At 49.4% G+C, this 14,167-nt stretch overlaps 6 protein-coding genes across 6 annotated transcripts; 4 read left to right on the forward strand and 2 right to left on the reverse strand.

Moving 5' to 3' along the window:
- Positions 1–61: 61 nt before the first annotated feature.
- BZA70DRAFT_272766 (uncharacterized protein) lies at positions 62–968 on the forward strand. Its single transcript, XM_064911719.1, has 3 exons — positions 62–626; positions 687–729; positions 793–968. The coding sequence occupies exons 1-3, from the start codon at positions 126–128 to the stop codon at positions 843–845; spliced, it is 597 nt and encodes a 198-aa protein (XP_064771067.1). The 5' UTR covers positions 62–125; the 3' UTR covers positions 846–968.
- BZA70DRAFT_272768 (thioredoxin-like protein) lies at positions 969–2,496 on the reverse strand. The gene is made up of 3 exons (XM_064911720.1): positions 2,191–2,496; positions 2,031–2,127; positions 969–1,954 (listed from the first exon to the last, which is right to left on the reverse strand). The coding sequence occupies exons 1-3, from the start codon at positions 2,323–2,325 to the stop codon at positions 1,074–1,076; spliced, it is 1,113 nt and encodes a 370-aa protein (XP_064771068.1). The 5' UTR covers positions 2,326–2,496; the 3' UTR covers positions 969–1,073.
- A 298-nt stretch (positions 2,497–2,794) lies between these two features.
- Positions 2,795–5,102, forward strand: BZA70DRAFT_287361 (uncharacterized protein; the record flags this gene model as incomplete). The annotated part of the gene is made up of 4 exons (XM_064913944.1): positions 2,795–4,642; positions 4,704–4,824; positions 4,887–4,994; positions 5,050–5,102. 4 exons carry the CDS (start codon positions 2,795–2,797, stop codon positions 5,100–5,102), a joined length of 2,130 nt encoding a protein of 709 aa, XP_064771069.1.
- A 244-nt stretch (positions 5,103–5,346) lies between these two features.
- Positions 5,347–9,502, forward strand: BZA70DRAFT_33302 (chitin synthase-domain-containing protein). The gene is made up of 2 exons (XM_064915037.1): positions 5,347–9,028; positions 9,086–9,502. The coding sequence occupies exons 1-2, from the start codon at positions 5,653–5,655 to the stop codon at positions 9,313–9,315; spliced, it is 3,606 nt and encodes a 1,201-aa protein (XP_064771070.1). The 5' UTR covers positions 5,347–5,652; the 3' UTR covers positions 9,316–9,502.
- A 117-nt stretch (positions 9,503–9,619) lies between these two features.
- Positions 9,620–10,943, reverse strand: BZA70DRAFT_272775 (semialdehyde dehydrogenase). The gene is made up of 3 exons (XM_064911721.1): positions 10,885–10,943; positions 10,573–10,830; positions 9,620–10,503 (listed from the first exon to the last, which is right to left on the reverse strand). Exons 1-3 carry the CDS (start codon positions 10,904–10,906, stop codon positions 9,689–9,691), a joined length of 1,095 nt encoding a protein of 364 aa, XP_064771071.1. The 5' UTR covers positions 10,907–10,943; the 3' UTR covers positions 9,620–9,688.
- Positions 10,944–11,167: 224 nt separating this feature from the next.
- BZA70DRAFT_33349 (C2H2 finger domain-containing protein) lies at positions 11,168–14,156 on the forward strand. Its single transcript, XM_064915038.1, has 6 exons — positions 11,168–11,607; positions 11,671–11,762; positions 11,828–11,959; positions 12,017–12,981; positions 13,043–13,304; positions 13,360–14,156. The coding sequence occupies exons 1-6, from the start codon at positions 11,496–11,498 to the stop codon at positions 14,035–14,037; spliced, it is 2,241 nt and encodes a 746-aa protein (XP_064771072.1). The 5' UTR covers positions 11,168–11,495; the 3' UTR covers positions 14,038–14,156.
- Positions 14,157–14,167: the final 11 nt, after the last annotated feature.

A 14,167-nucleotide genomic window follows, 5' to 3' on the forward strand; every position in this document is an offset into this window, starting at 1 on the left:
TGGGAGGAGAGGGATTAGATAAAATGACGTAAATTAGGACAGCGAACTACACAGATTTTGGATCCCCTTTAGCATATTCAGCACTGTCAACCAGACTATAAGACATCACCAGTATCATTTTCAAAATGTCTGAGCAAGATCAAATTGCAGAAGATACGACGAGCGACGAGTCGACAGAGAAACAAGCATCAGAAGAGCAATCGACGAGTTCAGTGTCGGAGAGCAGCACTCCTGCACAGCTTACAGTCTCGTCCGCAAGAGGTAGTTCGGTGTCTCTAGAAAGAGGAGTCAGTAATGACGGAGAGCTATTTGAGGATGCACTATCTGATGTGCAGGGCGTGTCCACTGGTAGAAGCTCTGCATCCGAGGCAATTGTTGATAGCCTAAACCACACCACGAGCAGCGACGACAAGTCACAACAATCGTCTGACGAAATAGCAGCCGACCAAGAGACAGAATACAGCCCATCACCAGAACCGGAGTCGGAGCAAAGATTACAATCTGCTGCAGCTGCAAGAGCAGCCAAAGCTAGAGAGGCGGCCAAAGGAAAAGATACATCAAGTCCGGTTGCTGTACTGCAGACGCGTGGTCTCCAAGACGAGATCCAAAGTATCATAGATAACCTGGTAAGTCAAACGTCTGTGATGAATGAAAGAGGAAGTGGTTTTTAATCGACTTGTGTTTAGAACAAGGAATACGCGAAATCATCGAGCGAACTGGAATCAAGAAGTATGTTCTACCATCCCACCTGCTTTGCCCGATCTCAAGCTAATACATTTTCCTGCACTGTAGTGGACAGCATGCAAAAACGGATGGACGAGTTAGAAAAGAAAATAAGTTCATGATGAATAGTCGCAAACTACAAAGTACAATACGATTAGATAATGACAGGCTGAGGAAGGAGCAGAACGATCACCAAGACGAGTATATTGCTGTAGACGTCAACTACATTGTTACAAAACAGGAGTTATGTTCAAGTTTCATTTAGTAATCATATCACAGAAGTTTCTCATTTAAGCATCTTGGTTTGCAAAGAACAACTGAACTCTGCCGAAAAACGCTAGTGAAAGCGATCACAGTTCATCCTGAATATGTGAGCCAGCAGGAGACTTGTACTTCTCCAAAACGTCCGCCAGAATATTTTTTCTAATCTGGAACTGGTCGGTGTTTCCACGGTTCATAGTTCCCTTCTTGAGAATGTTCTCGAGGCGAGTGATCTCCTTCTCGAGATACTGCTCGCCCTGGTTGGCGACCTTCTCGACGACCTTGCCGTAGTAAGCCGCATACGGGATAGAAGAAGAGTTGGCGACCTCCTTAGCCTTCTCAATAGCCTTAGTCGCATCGTCCTTCAGCAAGGCAATCACGCTATCGAACTCCTCAAGGAGACCGATGGTGTCGTCGAGGCTACCGTCCAAAGTGCGGTGAGTACCGGCATGGCTGTTGACAAAGCTGACAAAGTCTTCCAGAGAACGACCAAACTGATAGTCAACAGGAGAGTCAGATCCCTTCGGAAAGAATTTGATAGTTGGGTAACCCTTGATCTCAAACTCCTCAGAAATCGAGCGAGCTTCCGGTGCAGTGCAATCAACCTTAGCGATGATGACATCCTTATCGCCAGCAAAAACACCTGCAGCCTGCTCGTAGGCAGGAGCCATTGCCTTGCAGTGACCGCACCAGGATGCGGTGAAAGCGACGAGAACATCCTTGTTGGGGTCAAGAGCGAGTTTCTTGAAATTTCTGTCATCCAGCATCGTAACGGCGGAAGGCGGAGCCTTGGGCTTAGGGCTCTTCATTCCGGTGTTTTCACTGATGAAATCCTGGAATTGCTCGAGACTGCGGCCTTTCTCATAGTTAATAGGATCACTGCCCTTGCCGTCGAAGAACTTGAAAGTCGGGAAGCCTTCGATTCCGTACTTCTTGGCTGCCTTGCGGTTCCGATCGCCGTCGATTTTGACTATATAACGCAGATCATGTTAAATACTCAGTCACCCAATATAGATCACTAACTGTCGGTAAATGTGGGCCATTACCAATCTGGATTTTATCCTTCTTTGACTCGTACGAATCAGCAAGCTGCTCATAGATCGGAGCTGTGTTCTTGCAGTGGCCGCACCATGTCGCATAAAACTAGAATGATGTCAGTAAGAGCAAAACAGACAACGAAGCAAAATCCTAGGCTCAAAGTCGTACCTCAACAAGGGACGGGACGCCGCTATTGAGAACGACTTTGTCGAAATCTTTGTCGTTAACCTCGATGACGTTGCTCGCCGTGACCGCGACTGCAGCCGTAGCCAGAACAGTCAAGATACTGCCAAAAAAACGCATGCTGTGTATACTTCTTGCACAAGATCGTTGATCGAGGAATTGAAGTGTTGGAGGAAGTGGAATATGCGAGGAAGTAGGTGACCGATAAAGATTGAGGAATCAGGGGTGGGAGCAGTTATAGAGAAGAGGACTGATCAGATTAAGGCGACTCAGGCAACGTAATTTCTACGCCCTGCACTGCTTCACCACCCACGCATCTTCTTCTGTGACTATAAGTAGATAAAAATGCATTTCAATTGTCTGTATATCTATTAACTGTTTTACAATCACTATTCACGCTGAATTACACCTACTGATCTCTTCTACCGAGTGCTATCGCGTACGTGGCCAAAAAGATTACTAATAGCTCAGCTTATGTCATTTATTTAATCACGTGACGTGCGGCTAAAGCGAAAGTCGCTGCCCAAACGCGATGTCCCCGTGTTGACTATTCGGACACCGTTGATTGCACCTACGCCATGAAATCCAGATGAGGAGTGCACAGGTATCGGTGGCTCTTATTTTGAGCCTGCTCCATTTAGTCGCAGGACTGAGTTGGCCTTCTGTGGCCGACTCAGATCGATATGCGATCCGGTCACAGCGCGACCTCACTTTGAATGTGTCGATGGATCAGCTTCTGTATCCCGGCATAAATCTCAACTCGGTACTTCTGGAGCCGTTAAACTATACATATGAGGTCTTTTCGAGTTTTAGTGATTTGGTATCATGGGGCGCTGGCAGATTCTTTCTGAATCTGTACTGGAATTATCGGAAAGGTAATTGGCAACTGTGCCCTTACATCGAAGGCATCCAGGAAGAGTATACAGACGGAGGTGACCACAGAATAGTCGAGCTCAACTACGACGGAACAAGGGAGGCTGCTGTATTTTACTACAACGATAGCGCGTATACATGCAATCTTACTGTCACCTTTGACACCTTTCTTTCCGAGATAGTCAGAGATCAGTGGATTCGGACGACAGATGATAATCTGAACGCGAGAACAATTATCGTCACGCTCAACTTGCAGGAGGCCATCAGTCCTGACTTTGCACCTAATGCCTCTATTTTGACTGAGAGTGTGGTTTCGACGAGCACCAAAGCCACCTCTAGCACAAGAGCACACGGAAGTAGCAGCTCACTTCTCTCTACAACCACTCGTCCTTCGTCCGAAGCTACCTCACATCACTCCCCGCCCAGTGAGAGAGCGAGCTCAAGCCTACTATCTCACACATCACCTACTGCTAGTAGTAGCTCCAAACCACAGTCAACAGTCACTAGCTCTCACACATCTTCTAGCGCCACGAGCAGTAGTTCTCATGCACTTACCAGGAGAGCTGTGGGAACCGAACTTTCAGAGTCGGCGTCATCGTTTCGGGTTTATGCAACATCGACTGCTTATGATGGTCTTGATACCTCTTCAGATTCAAATGACAAAGAGTTATCACTATCTGAACAAGTCAAAGAAATAATGGACGACTACATCTACACACCCAAGGATTTAGCGCTAGACCGGAAACGAACATCTTTCACCTGGAACTCGACCGGCGCTTCTTCTGTGGGCTGGCCACTACTGGAGGATATTTTGTTCCGTGACTTCTACCGGATCCTCTTCTCGTTCGGTGATATTGATGTTGATACAGATGAGTATGACACCGACGGCGATCTCGACGTAATTTTCAGCAGCTCGGAGGTTCCATATTTGGGAACGCGAGCTCTTCTTTACAGCACTGCATTTTCTTCTTCCGAACTGGATCCTTCTTCCTCTCCCGTTTGCTCGATAGATGTGAATACGTATAAGGTGGATTTGACGTCGACTGGCGACGCAGTGCCTCCTTCATTTCTGATTGCAAGTGACATAAGTGATAATGTTTTTACTGCCGATGCTATGAAGCAGTATCTGAAATGTGGTTTCAGCCCTGTACTCAATGCGACTAAAAGCACAGAGACGGAAATCGTCAACTATGTGACAGAGAATCTGGCTGCGGCGAAATGGTCGTGGGAGAAAGATGAGCCAAAGGTGATCTCAACAGCATCTTCGGAGACAACGTCTTATTTACAAGTGAAATGTGCTGCACAAACAGAGGATGGCTGGGTCGTTGAGAATTGCTACAACAAGTATCGAGCAGCCTGTCGGGTATCAAAAGAGACGTATAATTTTGTGCTCTCGGAGAAAGAGGTTTCTTATTATGACGCGGTTGATGCATGCTCGAGCACTAGCAATCAGCTTTTCACCTTACCACGGACTGCGCTCCAGAATACGGTTTTGGAGAGATTACGACAAGAGAAGGTGAAGTCTGAGCCAATTTGGGTCGACCTGAATTCGCTTGCGCATCCGGTAAGCAAAGAAGCTGCTGAAGTTGTATGAGGTACTCGGCTAACGTATTCAAATGTTGTAGAATTGCTGGGTTTCTGGAGGACCAGGGGCTAGCTGTCGTTACGAAGCATCCACGACTCGGCAGAGTGTTGAAGTTGTCGTGCCAACAGTAGCGGCTATTATTGTTGCTATTTTGCTCGCCTGTGAGTCTATAACTGGAAGAAAATACTGCCTCTGCTCATTTTTGCTGATTTGTGACGTTTAGTGACGCTATGTTCCAAAATATTTGGTTCTCAGCAAGTCAAGGCTCGTCGACGTCGGCGGCGATATGTCAAATTGTTTGGGGAAGCAGAGTATGACGGCGTTCCGGTAAGTTTGTTATTTTTGGCTCCGTGTACTTTTTGGTTTTGAAGCTGACCGCTGTCTAGTCTTGATTTGGCTCGCCCGCGTTTCGAACGTCATCTGGCGTCCAAACCGCTAAAACGCACGAGAAGCCGATGCTGAACATCGTGCTAGTAAATATAAGACGGTCTGATAGAGGAGTTTAGGATATACAACACAATTATCTACTTTACAATCATCCCCGCCGCGGATCTGATCTGACTCCGAGCCGTTGTTCCGTTTGAATTCGAGCACCTGTTAATGGCCCGCTCGGCACGGCTGCGGCAGCTGGACAGACACCGCGTTCTGCGCCGTCCAGAATGCGGCTGAGGCTAAGAATAGCACACTAGTCCCGATCGAGGAGATTATAAATAAACAACTAACGAGGCACAGCCCTAACCCATTTTTTACTTTCTCTGCACCCCCTGTTTTTAGCTGTCGACGCCCTTTCGAACGCTCACTCAGCTCGACCGCCGTCAGATTCGCTCCTCGAAATCAGATTAGTTCTCTGAAACCTCTCCTCCTTCTTTGTTCACGGTTGGATACTGGTCGGACGCGTAATACCATTCACATCTCAGGTGAGCTCTTGCTGCCTCCATCTTACCCCTGTTCTCGCGCTGTTCGCATACTGACCGGCGCACGCCAACAGAATGGACCCGTCTACTCCGGATCGTGGTCTGCGGACCACCATCACAACCTCCACCTCTGCACCGCTCATTCACAGAACCGACCTTGAACGCGGTCCCTCTGGGCGCATGCCAAACTCGGCCTCCACCGGCGACTTCCAGCGAAAGCGCTCTTTGGTCAAACCCGAGCGGTCCCGCATCAATAAGGATCATCCTACCTACTACTATGCTCAACATGCCGCGAAGCAAAATATGCCAGTCCTTCCCTCTTCCACTGGAAATGACCCCAACACCTATGATACCGAAGAGCCTGAGATCGCTGAGAGCAGCGATGGCGCACAAGTCTACTACGATGACGATGAAGACAGCACAAGCAAAGGCTCACCGACATCAAAGATCACCGACGTCAACCTGGCCGATAGTCCTTCTCAGGTGCCTCAGCGATCCAAGTCGACCACATCCGTCAGAAAGCCCCGTCTACAGAGCGCTGAGCAATACAAGCCTCCATCTCTGTGGCAGAGTTACTGCGCCTTAATAACATTCTGGGCTCCTCCTATAGTTATGGGCTGGTGTGGAATGCCCACCAAGGCTCGCCAGTCAGCCTGGCGCGAAAAAATCGGTCTGATCTCCGTCATTCTGATGATTGGAGCTATAGTTGGTTTCCAGACCTTTGGATTCACTGAGGTTGTCTGTAAGAGCGCCGGAGTTCGTCTGAGATCGAACCACATCAACACCGGCTACCTTATAATAAACGGCCGTGCGTACGATTTGACCAGTTCCTCGCACCCCCTTGCGAACGGCATCTCGTCCGGATCCAACATTCTATACCCTCCTACCAATGCAGGTGGCATGGACGCGTCCTTTTTATTCCAGAACGTCAACTCTCACTGCAAGGATCTATTCACACCTGCTGATAACTCCGATATCCCCTATGACGATGACAATAATATGGGCTGGTACTTTCCCTGCAAGACGTTTGCTCAAGATGGCTCAAGCTCTCCCAACTTCACTTGGTCTTACTACACCGGATATGCCTGCCATACTTCCACTGTGGCCCGTGAAGCATACTACGGTTTGGACGTTACTGCTGAAGTCTACCTCACTTGGGACGACATTCGCAACGCCAGTCGAAACTTGGTGGTTTACAGCGGCTACGTACTGGATCTTGATCTACTGGACTGGCTCGATACCGATAACGTGGAGGTCACCACTGATCGCTTTACTGAGCTTCAAGACGCCTCTAGAAGCGGTGTGATTCGTGGCACTGATATTACGCGATTAATGACTTCCGCTGCCGATCGCAAGGTTGCCAACTGCATGATTGAGACCATCAAGATTGGGTCTGTCGATACTGACTCGATTGGCTGCATTGCCTCTGACATTGTTCTCTACATCTCGCTCACTTTCATTGTTTTGATTATCATCATCAAGTTCGTGGTCGCTTGTATCTTTGCATGGTTTTTGTCCTGGAGACTTGGTGTCAAATATTCAGCAGCTGAGAAGAAACGAATGGCTGAGATTGAGGACTGGTCTGATGATATCTACCGACCGGCCCCACACATCATCAATGCCTACAACAACGGTGGTGGCAACCGTGGAAGTCGATTTTTCCCCCGAACATCCCGTTTCACCTCGCCTTATGCGCAACGTGATCGCTCTAGATCTCGCCAGAGAGGAGGTGCCTTGACCACTATGGCCTCCCAGGCTCAGCTATCAACATCTCATCTTATTGTTCCTGGATCTTTGTATGCCTCTCGAAATGACGACGCAGCCAGCAACCTTTACTCGTCTGGTGCATCGACTTACGCTGGCGCGTCATCTCCGGCCTCCATGCCTGCTGGTTTTGCGTCGACTTCATCTCTCAACAACCAATCGAGCCGAGGCCGCGAAGGTGCTCCTGCTGATGTCGATAGCATAAGGATGTCGCAATATATCTCGGCCGAGGACGAAGCTGAGGCAGGAGGAGTTGTGTCGTTCTACCAGGATAATGTTGTTCCCCAGCCACCAGCGGATTTCCAGCCTTTCGGATACCCGCTCGTCCACACTGTCTGTTTAGTCACTACCTACTCCGAGTCACTCGAAGGTGTGCGTACCACTCTCGATTCCATTGCCACCACTGACTATCCGAACTCCCATAAACTTATTATGATTGTTTGTGATGGAATCGTCCGCGGTGCTGGAAACGAAATGAGCACGCCCGACATCTGTCTGAGTATGATGAAGGACTTTGCCGTTCCTCCCGAGGAGGTCGAGGCTTTCTCCTACGTCGCTGTTGCCCAGGGTACCAAGCGTCACAACATGGCAAAGGTCTACGCTGGGTTCTATGCCTACGACGACGAAACGGTTGATCCTTCCAAGCAGCAGAGAGTCCCCATCATCACTATTGTCAAGTGCGGCACACCTTCCGAGAAGACCTTGGCGAAGCCCGGAAACAGAGGAAAGCGTGACTCCCAGATTATCATCATGGCCTTTTTCCAGAAGGTTATGTTTGACGAACGTATGACTGAGCTTGAGTATGAGATGTTCAACGGCATCTGGCGCGTAACTGGAATTTCTCCAGACATGTATGAGATTATTCTCATGGTTGACGCCGATACAAAAGTCTATCCAGACTCTCTCACTCATATGATTTCTTGCATGGTTCACGATACAGAAGTCATGGGATTGTGCGGAGAGACAAAGATCGGAAATAAGCGGCAATCATGGGTGACGATGATCCAAGTATTTGAGTACTATGTCTCGCATCATCTGTCAAAGGCGTTCGAATCAGCATTTGGTAGTGTGACCTGTCTTCCTGGATGCTTCTGTATGTACAGACTGAAAGCACCCAAGGGAGAGGACGGATACTGGGTGCCTATTCTCGCCAACCCTGACATTGTCGAGCGCTACTCTGATAACGTTATTGATACTTTGCACAAGAAGAACCTTCTGCTGCTTGGTGAAGATCGATATCTCTCGACTTTGATGTTGCGCACATTCCCGCGACGAAAGCAGATCTTTGTTCCCCAAGCTGTGTGCAAGACTGTGGCTCCTGACACTATGAGTGTTTTGCTCTCTCAGCGTCGTCGCTGGATTAACTCTACTGTGCACAACTTGATGGAGCTCACCATGGTGAACACGCTGTGCGGTGTTTTCTGTGTCTCGATGCAGTTTGTGGTTACTATTGAGCTGATTGGAACGGTTGTGCTGCCTATTGCGCTTAGTTTTACGATTTATGTCATTGTTATTGCTATTGTGAGGAAGCCCGTTCCGGTTGTGTCTCTTGTTTTGCTGGCTTTGGTGTTGGGATTGCCTGGTGTCTTGGTCGTGGTCACTGCGCATCGATGGAGTTATGTACTTTGGATGCTTATCTACTTGATGGCGCTGCCGATCTGGAATTTCCTTCTCCCGATGAATGCTTGTAAGTTGATCTGTGAAGCTATTTTTTGAAAGAATGATCTGCTAACGAGATATATAGACTGGCGATTTGATGATTTCTCTTGGGGTGAGACTCGACAGGTCCAAGGTGGTAACAAAGCGCATGACGAAGCGGAGGGAGAGTTTGACTCTTCGCACATCAAGATGCGGAGATGGAGAGATTTCGAGGCAGAGAAGCGGAACAAACTGCAAGGCACTCAGCACCAGAAGCAGAATTCCGAGTCATATGGATATCGTGCTTCGAGTCCAGGGGCTTGGCCTACGCAGTAAATGAATGCTGGTGTTCTATGATGGATGGGATATGAGGGTGAAATGATCAAACAGCCAGATGTTTCTGGTCGTAATATTGGGTGAATGACGGCAAAGTTATGAGGATTTGTATAAAGTTGTGAAAATGAAACCCCAAAAGAGAGAAAAAAAATTAGGAAGGAGGCATTGAACTATTAGTTGTGGTTTGGTATGCATTGATATGTTTTGTTTTTGACTTTTATCCTTTTTTTGACTTTGCGTAATTGGCGTATGTCGCGTTGTATTCTAAATAAATATCAAGAGTCGTTATGCGGTTGTGAAAACATTTATAAACAAAGAAGGGTGTATATTTCATTAGGACTATCTATAATTCAAGATATGGGAACTTTTCTTTTTACAGCAATCCGCGGCCCAAAAGAGTCTCGGCGATCAATATGCCAGAACCAGCGGCGCCAATGACGGTGTTGTGAGAGAGTACGACGAACTTGAAGTCCAAGACCGGATCTTCTCTGATACGTCCGACAGAGACCGCATATCCGCTGTCGCGGTCACGGTCGAGACGGGGCTGGGGTCTGTCGTTTTCTTCGAGCACGTGGATGGCCTGCTTGGGAGCGGAAGCACAGTTGAGGACCTGGACTTCTGAGCGGAAGTCGCGAAGAGCCTGCTTGACTTGCTCGAGCGAGGGCTTCTTGTCGGACGCGAACGCCATGGAGACGCACTCGAGATGGCCGTCGGTGACGGCGACGCGGTTGCATTGCGCGGAGACCTTCATGTCGGAGAGGGGAACGAACGTGTCGTCGTCGCCGACGTTGCCGAGGATTTTCTTGGTTTCCCATTCAAGCTTCTCCTCTTCTCCCGAGATGAAGGGGATGACGTTGTCGAGGATGTCAAAGCCGGGGACGCCGGGGGAGAATCCGCCACCGGAGATGGCCTGCATGGTAGTAACGGTGACGGTAGAGATCGGACCGAATTTTTCCATGAGCGCGCCGAGCGGCACGACGAGGCCGGCGGTGGAGCAGTTAGAGTTGCAGATGATGTAGCCGCGCTTTGATTTGGGGAGGTTTTGCTCGTTGGCGGCCTTGATGCGACGCGAGATCACATCGAGATGGGAGGTGTTGACGAGCGGGACGACGAGGGGAACGTCAGGAACGCGTCGGTAGTTCTTTGCGTTTGAGATGACCACCAGTCCATTTTCCGAGAATTCCTTCTCTAGAGAATTGAGAAAAGCAACAGGTCAGTATTGAGCAGCAAATCAGGGGAAAAAGAGATTCAACATACCAATATCTCCAGCAACATCAGCATCCAGACCAGAGAAAACGACATCGCAGTCTGCAAACTCGCTGCTCTTGCAGTCGACAACGACGAGGTTCTGCGCAAGTTCCGGGATAGTCGCAGTCTGTCGCCACTTGACGGCGTCTTTGTAAGCCTTGCCGGCAGAGCGTGAGCTCGCGCCGAGTTTGTAGAGCTCAAACTCTGGATGCTCGGAGAGCAGGAGGATGAATTTCTGGCCTACGCTGCCAGTTGCGCCGAGGACACCTGCTGAAGTTAGCGGCTGCGTGAGTTGAGATAATACAAGACAGAAGAACGTACCAGCTTTCTTTGTGGGGGCCATTGCGGTTGAATGAGGGATCTGAGAGAGAAGTTCAGGCAACAAAAGCTTTGTGGTTCCATCAATTGCTCATCTACGGATTTTTTTTGCTCGGTGGGCAGATTTGTTGTTCTGGAGTGGTTAGTACGGCTAATATTGGTTGAATAAGCTGGTACTAACAAACCCACAATAGAGCTTACTTTCTGGAGCACAGAGTCCAAAATAAGAACGTCACAGAAATCCGGAGTAGCGAACGAGACAATTTATCCATTAAAAGAATTTGTTAGCAGCGACAACCGCAACGCGTGAAAGACGGCATCAGACACTGCTCGAGCGTGAATATCCTCTTTGTTTGGCTGTTTTATTGGGGTATCGAGACTAGGAATCAGAGTGCGTTGTGGACTCTCTTTGTACTTTATCTTTGTCTTCTCTGTCGGCGCTCGTTGTTTCTATCGGGCGCGATACCAGCTTGTGTGTGGCTTGTACATCTCATAGCCTGTGGACCACAGCTATTGATACATTGAGCTGCTGAATTGGACCAGCTGAGACTCTGCAATCATACTCGTCGAGTGCGATAGCTCAAGAAGAAGTAAAAAAGAAGGAAGAAGGAAGAATGAGCGCAGCGGTATCATCATCCACCTCCCACGGAAGCGAGAGGATCCGCTCCAACAACAGGGCAAATGGACACAAGCGACACAGCAAGAAGAAAGTGGACCAGTTCCTTGGTAAGTTAAGCCGCTACCTCTTCTTTGAGGCTGCTCATGCTAACCCTCGCCAACTATCCGCAGCCGGCGATAAAGCTCCCGTCGACGACCTACAGAAGGTCACAGGCGACGAAGAACTCATGGAATCCTCAGATCCGAAAGAGCCCGGTGAAAGCGTAAGTCTCTATCCTGTTTGAGTGCTTGCTTGCGATTGACGCGCCAACGCTAATACTACTCATAGTCCGAAGTGTGCTTTATCTGCGCCGAGCCGGTGAAGTACAGCGCGATTTCGCCTTGCAACCACCGCTCCTGCCATGTTTGTGCGCTCAGAATGCGAGCGTTATACAAGACGAATGCCTGCGTTCACTGTCGAGTAAGTAGCAAGCTTCTCTACTTAAAAGAAAGCTGAGCTGACTCTCTTTGTGAATAGACAATCCAACCGCGAATCATATTCACTATCGACAACTCTAAAAAGTACGAGGATTACACGGAGGGCGATATCGCGTGCTCAGATGCAAAACTCGGCATAGACTTTGACAGAAGGCAAATCATGGAGGATACGGTCAAGCTGCTCAAGTTCAACTGTCCCGACAAAGGATGTGCGGTGGTGTGCTCAGGATGGGCAGAGCTTCGGAGACACGTCGGGGATGTGCACCACAAGACCATGTGCTCTCTCTGCACTCACAACAAGAAGGTCTTTATTCAAGAGCACAAGCTGTACACACAGAAAGAGCTGAACAGGCACGAAAAATACGGCGACGAAGACGGTTTCACTGGTCACCCCGAATGTCCGTTCTGCCGTCACCGGTACTACTCCGCCGACGAATTGCGCGTCCACAACAGAGAGAAGCACGAGAAATGCCACATATGCGAGCGGAATCTTACAGGAAACAGCGAATCTCAATTCTTTGTAAACTACGACTCTCTCGAACGACATTTCCGCGACATCCATTACCTGTGTCCTGCGTCTTCGTGCTTGGAGAAGAAGTTTGTGGTGTTTGAGAATGAGATTGACTTGAAGGCGCATCAGCTCGCCGAGCACCCTGGTCTTTATGGAAACGGAAGATCAGCCAGGACTATCGAGACAAATTTTATGTTCTCGGCACCAGCAAACAACAATGGTCGCAGCAGGCCAGGCTCTTCTGCGTCCACGCCCGGGGGAAATTCAAGGCGGCAAGGAAACGCCGACGCCAGCTCACGCGGCGACAATCAGCGAGGGAATCACACGCAAGCAGCAGCTCGATCGACTGGGTTTGGCACGCAGCTTTCGTCGGATTTTGGGCAGCCGAATACATCTGCGCCAACGATGAACTGGGATGCTGCTGACGGTGACTCCAGGGGAGCCAGTTCGACTATCCGGATGGATGACGAGTCTGGTTCGAATATTGAGCATTTGTGAGTCCACAGCAGCGTTTTTTTATCTTTAATTATATCCAGCAATCTAACTTTATCACAGCCGTCGCCAGCGTTTGGATGAAAGAGCGGTGCAACACATCAAGCGAGGTTCACCGCAGTACAAGAAGTTCCTGTCTCTCAACTCGAATTTCTCTACGGGCGCCGTCACAGGAAAAGATCTCGTTCTCGGCTATATCGATATATTTGATACGGATGTGAACGAGATTACTCTGCTTATACATGAGCTTGCGGAGTTGTTTGCAGGACCTCAGGAAGCGAAGAAGAATGAGCTCATCAGTGCCTTGAATGACTGGAGAGCGAGGGTATGTCATGCTATCTTCTTTTTAAGTCATCTTATAATCAGCTAACGCGGTACAGAATGAGGATTTCCCCGCCCTTCAAGCCATAGCTCCAGCGAAAGGAAAGGGCCCTATCGCAAAGGCGCCCGTGAAAGCCAGCGCGACACGTTTCGGAAAGCTACCCGTAACCGGCGTAGCATGGAGCTCCTCCTCCTCCTCTTCATCATCATCATCAGCGGCAGGCAAGGCTAGGATCAACAGATCCGACATGCCCTCACTTGCCTCATTGACCGCGCAGCTCGGAAACTCTCATGTCTCGATCCCAATGTCCTCGCCCCGCCGCGCGCCATCTCCAAAACTCGCTCTCCCGATGGCAGACTCGCAGTCCGCGTCTGCCGCGTACGCAAGCACATGGGTGCCAAGCGGCTCCGCGAACCCCGCCCCGCAAAAGATCGTGTTTGCAAAGCAGAAACCGCTGTCGTCTTCGTCAAACTGGGCGGGCTCGTCGGCACCGAAAGGACCCGCTCCGAAAAATAATCTGAAGGATTTCCCGCCTCTGCCGAAGGCTGCGCCGATTAGGAAATATCCCATGCCAGCGTCATCGTCGTCGTCTGCGTCATCGTCGTCGTCGTCGACAGTGAGCGGATGGGCAAAGTCAGCTGCGTCGCCGGCGCAGAGCGAGCAGTCCAACGAGTTGTTTCCGGGAGCGGTAGTGTCGAAGGGCAAGAAGGGCAAGACGGTTTTCCGTCTGAGTTGATAGGCTCCAGAACAACCCTGGCTGATAGGCTAACAACTGTTTTTGGTGGGATGTGTTTGGATAGCTATTAAACTAATTTGCATGGTGGAATATAATTGACTTTTACGACGCTTTGGTCTGTTTTCGAATG

This window comes from Myxozyma melibiosi (genome assembly GCF_037950935.1).
Source record: "Myxozyma melibiosi strain Phaff 52-87 chromosome Unknown BZA70scaffold_1, whole genome shotgun sequence".
Lineage (NCBI taxonomy): Eukaryota > Fungi > Ascomycota > Lipomycetes > Lipomycetales > Lipomycetaceae > Myxozyma > Myxozyma melibiosi.

Coding starts and splice junctions, on each gene's coding strand:
- BZA70DRAFT_272766 (XM_064911719.1), top strand. CDS start 126: ATGTCTGAGCAAGATCAAATTGCAGAAGATACGACGAGCGACGAGTCG. Junction 627..686: donor AAAGTATCATAGATAACCTG/GTAAGTCAAACG, acceptor ACTTGTGTTTAG/AACAAGGAATACGCGAAATC. Junction 730..792: donor GAGCGAACTGGAATCAAGAA/GTATGTTCTACC, acceptor CCTGCACTGTAG/TGGACAGCATGCAAAAACGG.
- BZA70DRAFT_272768 (XM_064911720.1), bottom strand. CDS start 2,325: ATGCGTTTTTTTGGCAGTATCTTGACTGTTCTGGCTACGGCTGCAGTC. Junction 2,128..2,190: donor GCGTCCCGTCCCTTGTTGAG/GTACGACTTTGA, acceptor ACATCATTCTAG/TTTTATGCGACATGGTGCGG. Junction 1,955..2,030: donor GAAGGATAAAATCCAGATTG/GTAATGGCCCAC, acceptor TGCGTTATATAG/TCAAAATCGACGGCGATCGG.
- BZA70DRAFT_33302 (XM_064915037.1), top strand. CDS start 5,653: ATGGACCCGTCTACTCCGGATCGTGGTCTGCGGACCACCATCACAACC. Junction 9,029..9,085: donor CCTTCTCCCGATGAATGCTT/GTAAGTTGATCT, acceptor CGAGATATATAG/ACTGGCGATTTGATGATTTC.
- BZA70DRAFT_272775 (XM_064911721.1), bottom strand. CDS start 10,906: ATGGCCCCCACAAAGAAAGCTG. Junction 10,831..10,884: donor GGCCCCCACAAAGAAAGCTG/GTACGTTCTTCT, acceptor TAACTTCAGCAG/GTGTCCTCGGCGCAACTGGC. Junction 10,504..10,572: donor TGATGTTGCTGGAGATATTG/GTATGTTGAATC, acceptor TCAATTCTCTAG/AGAAGGAATTCTCGGAAAAT.
- BZA70DRAFT_33349 (XM_064915038.1), top strand. CDS start 11,496: ATGAGCGCAGCGGTATCATCATCCACCTCCCACGGAAGCGAGAGGATC. Junction 12,982..13,042: donor GGTTCGAATATTGAGCATTT/GTGAGTCCACAG, acceptor ACTTTATCACAG/CCGTCGCCAGCGTTTGGATG. Junction 13,305..13,359: donor TGAATGACTGGAGAGCGAGG/GTATGTCATGCT, acceptor AACGCGGTACAG/AATGAGGATTTCCCCGCCCT.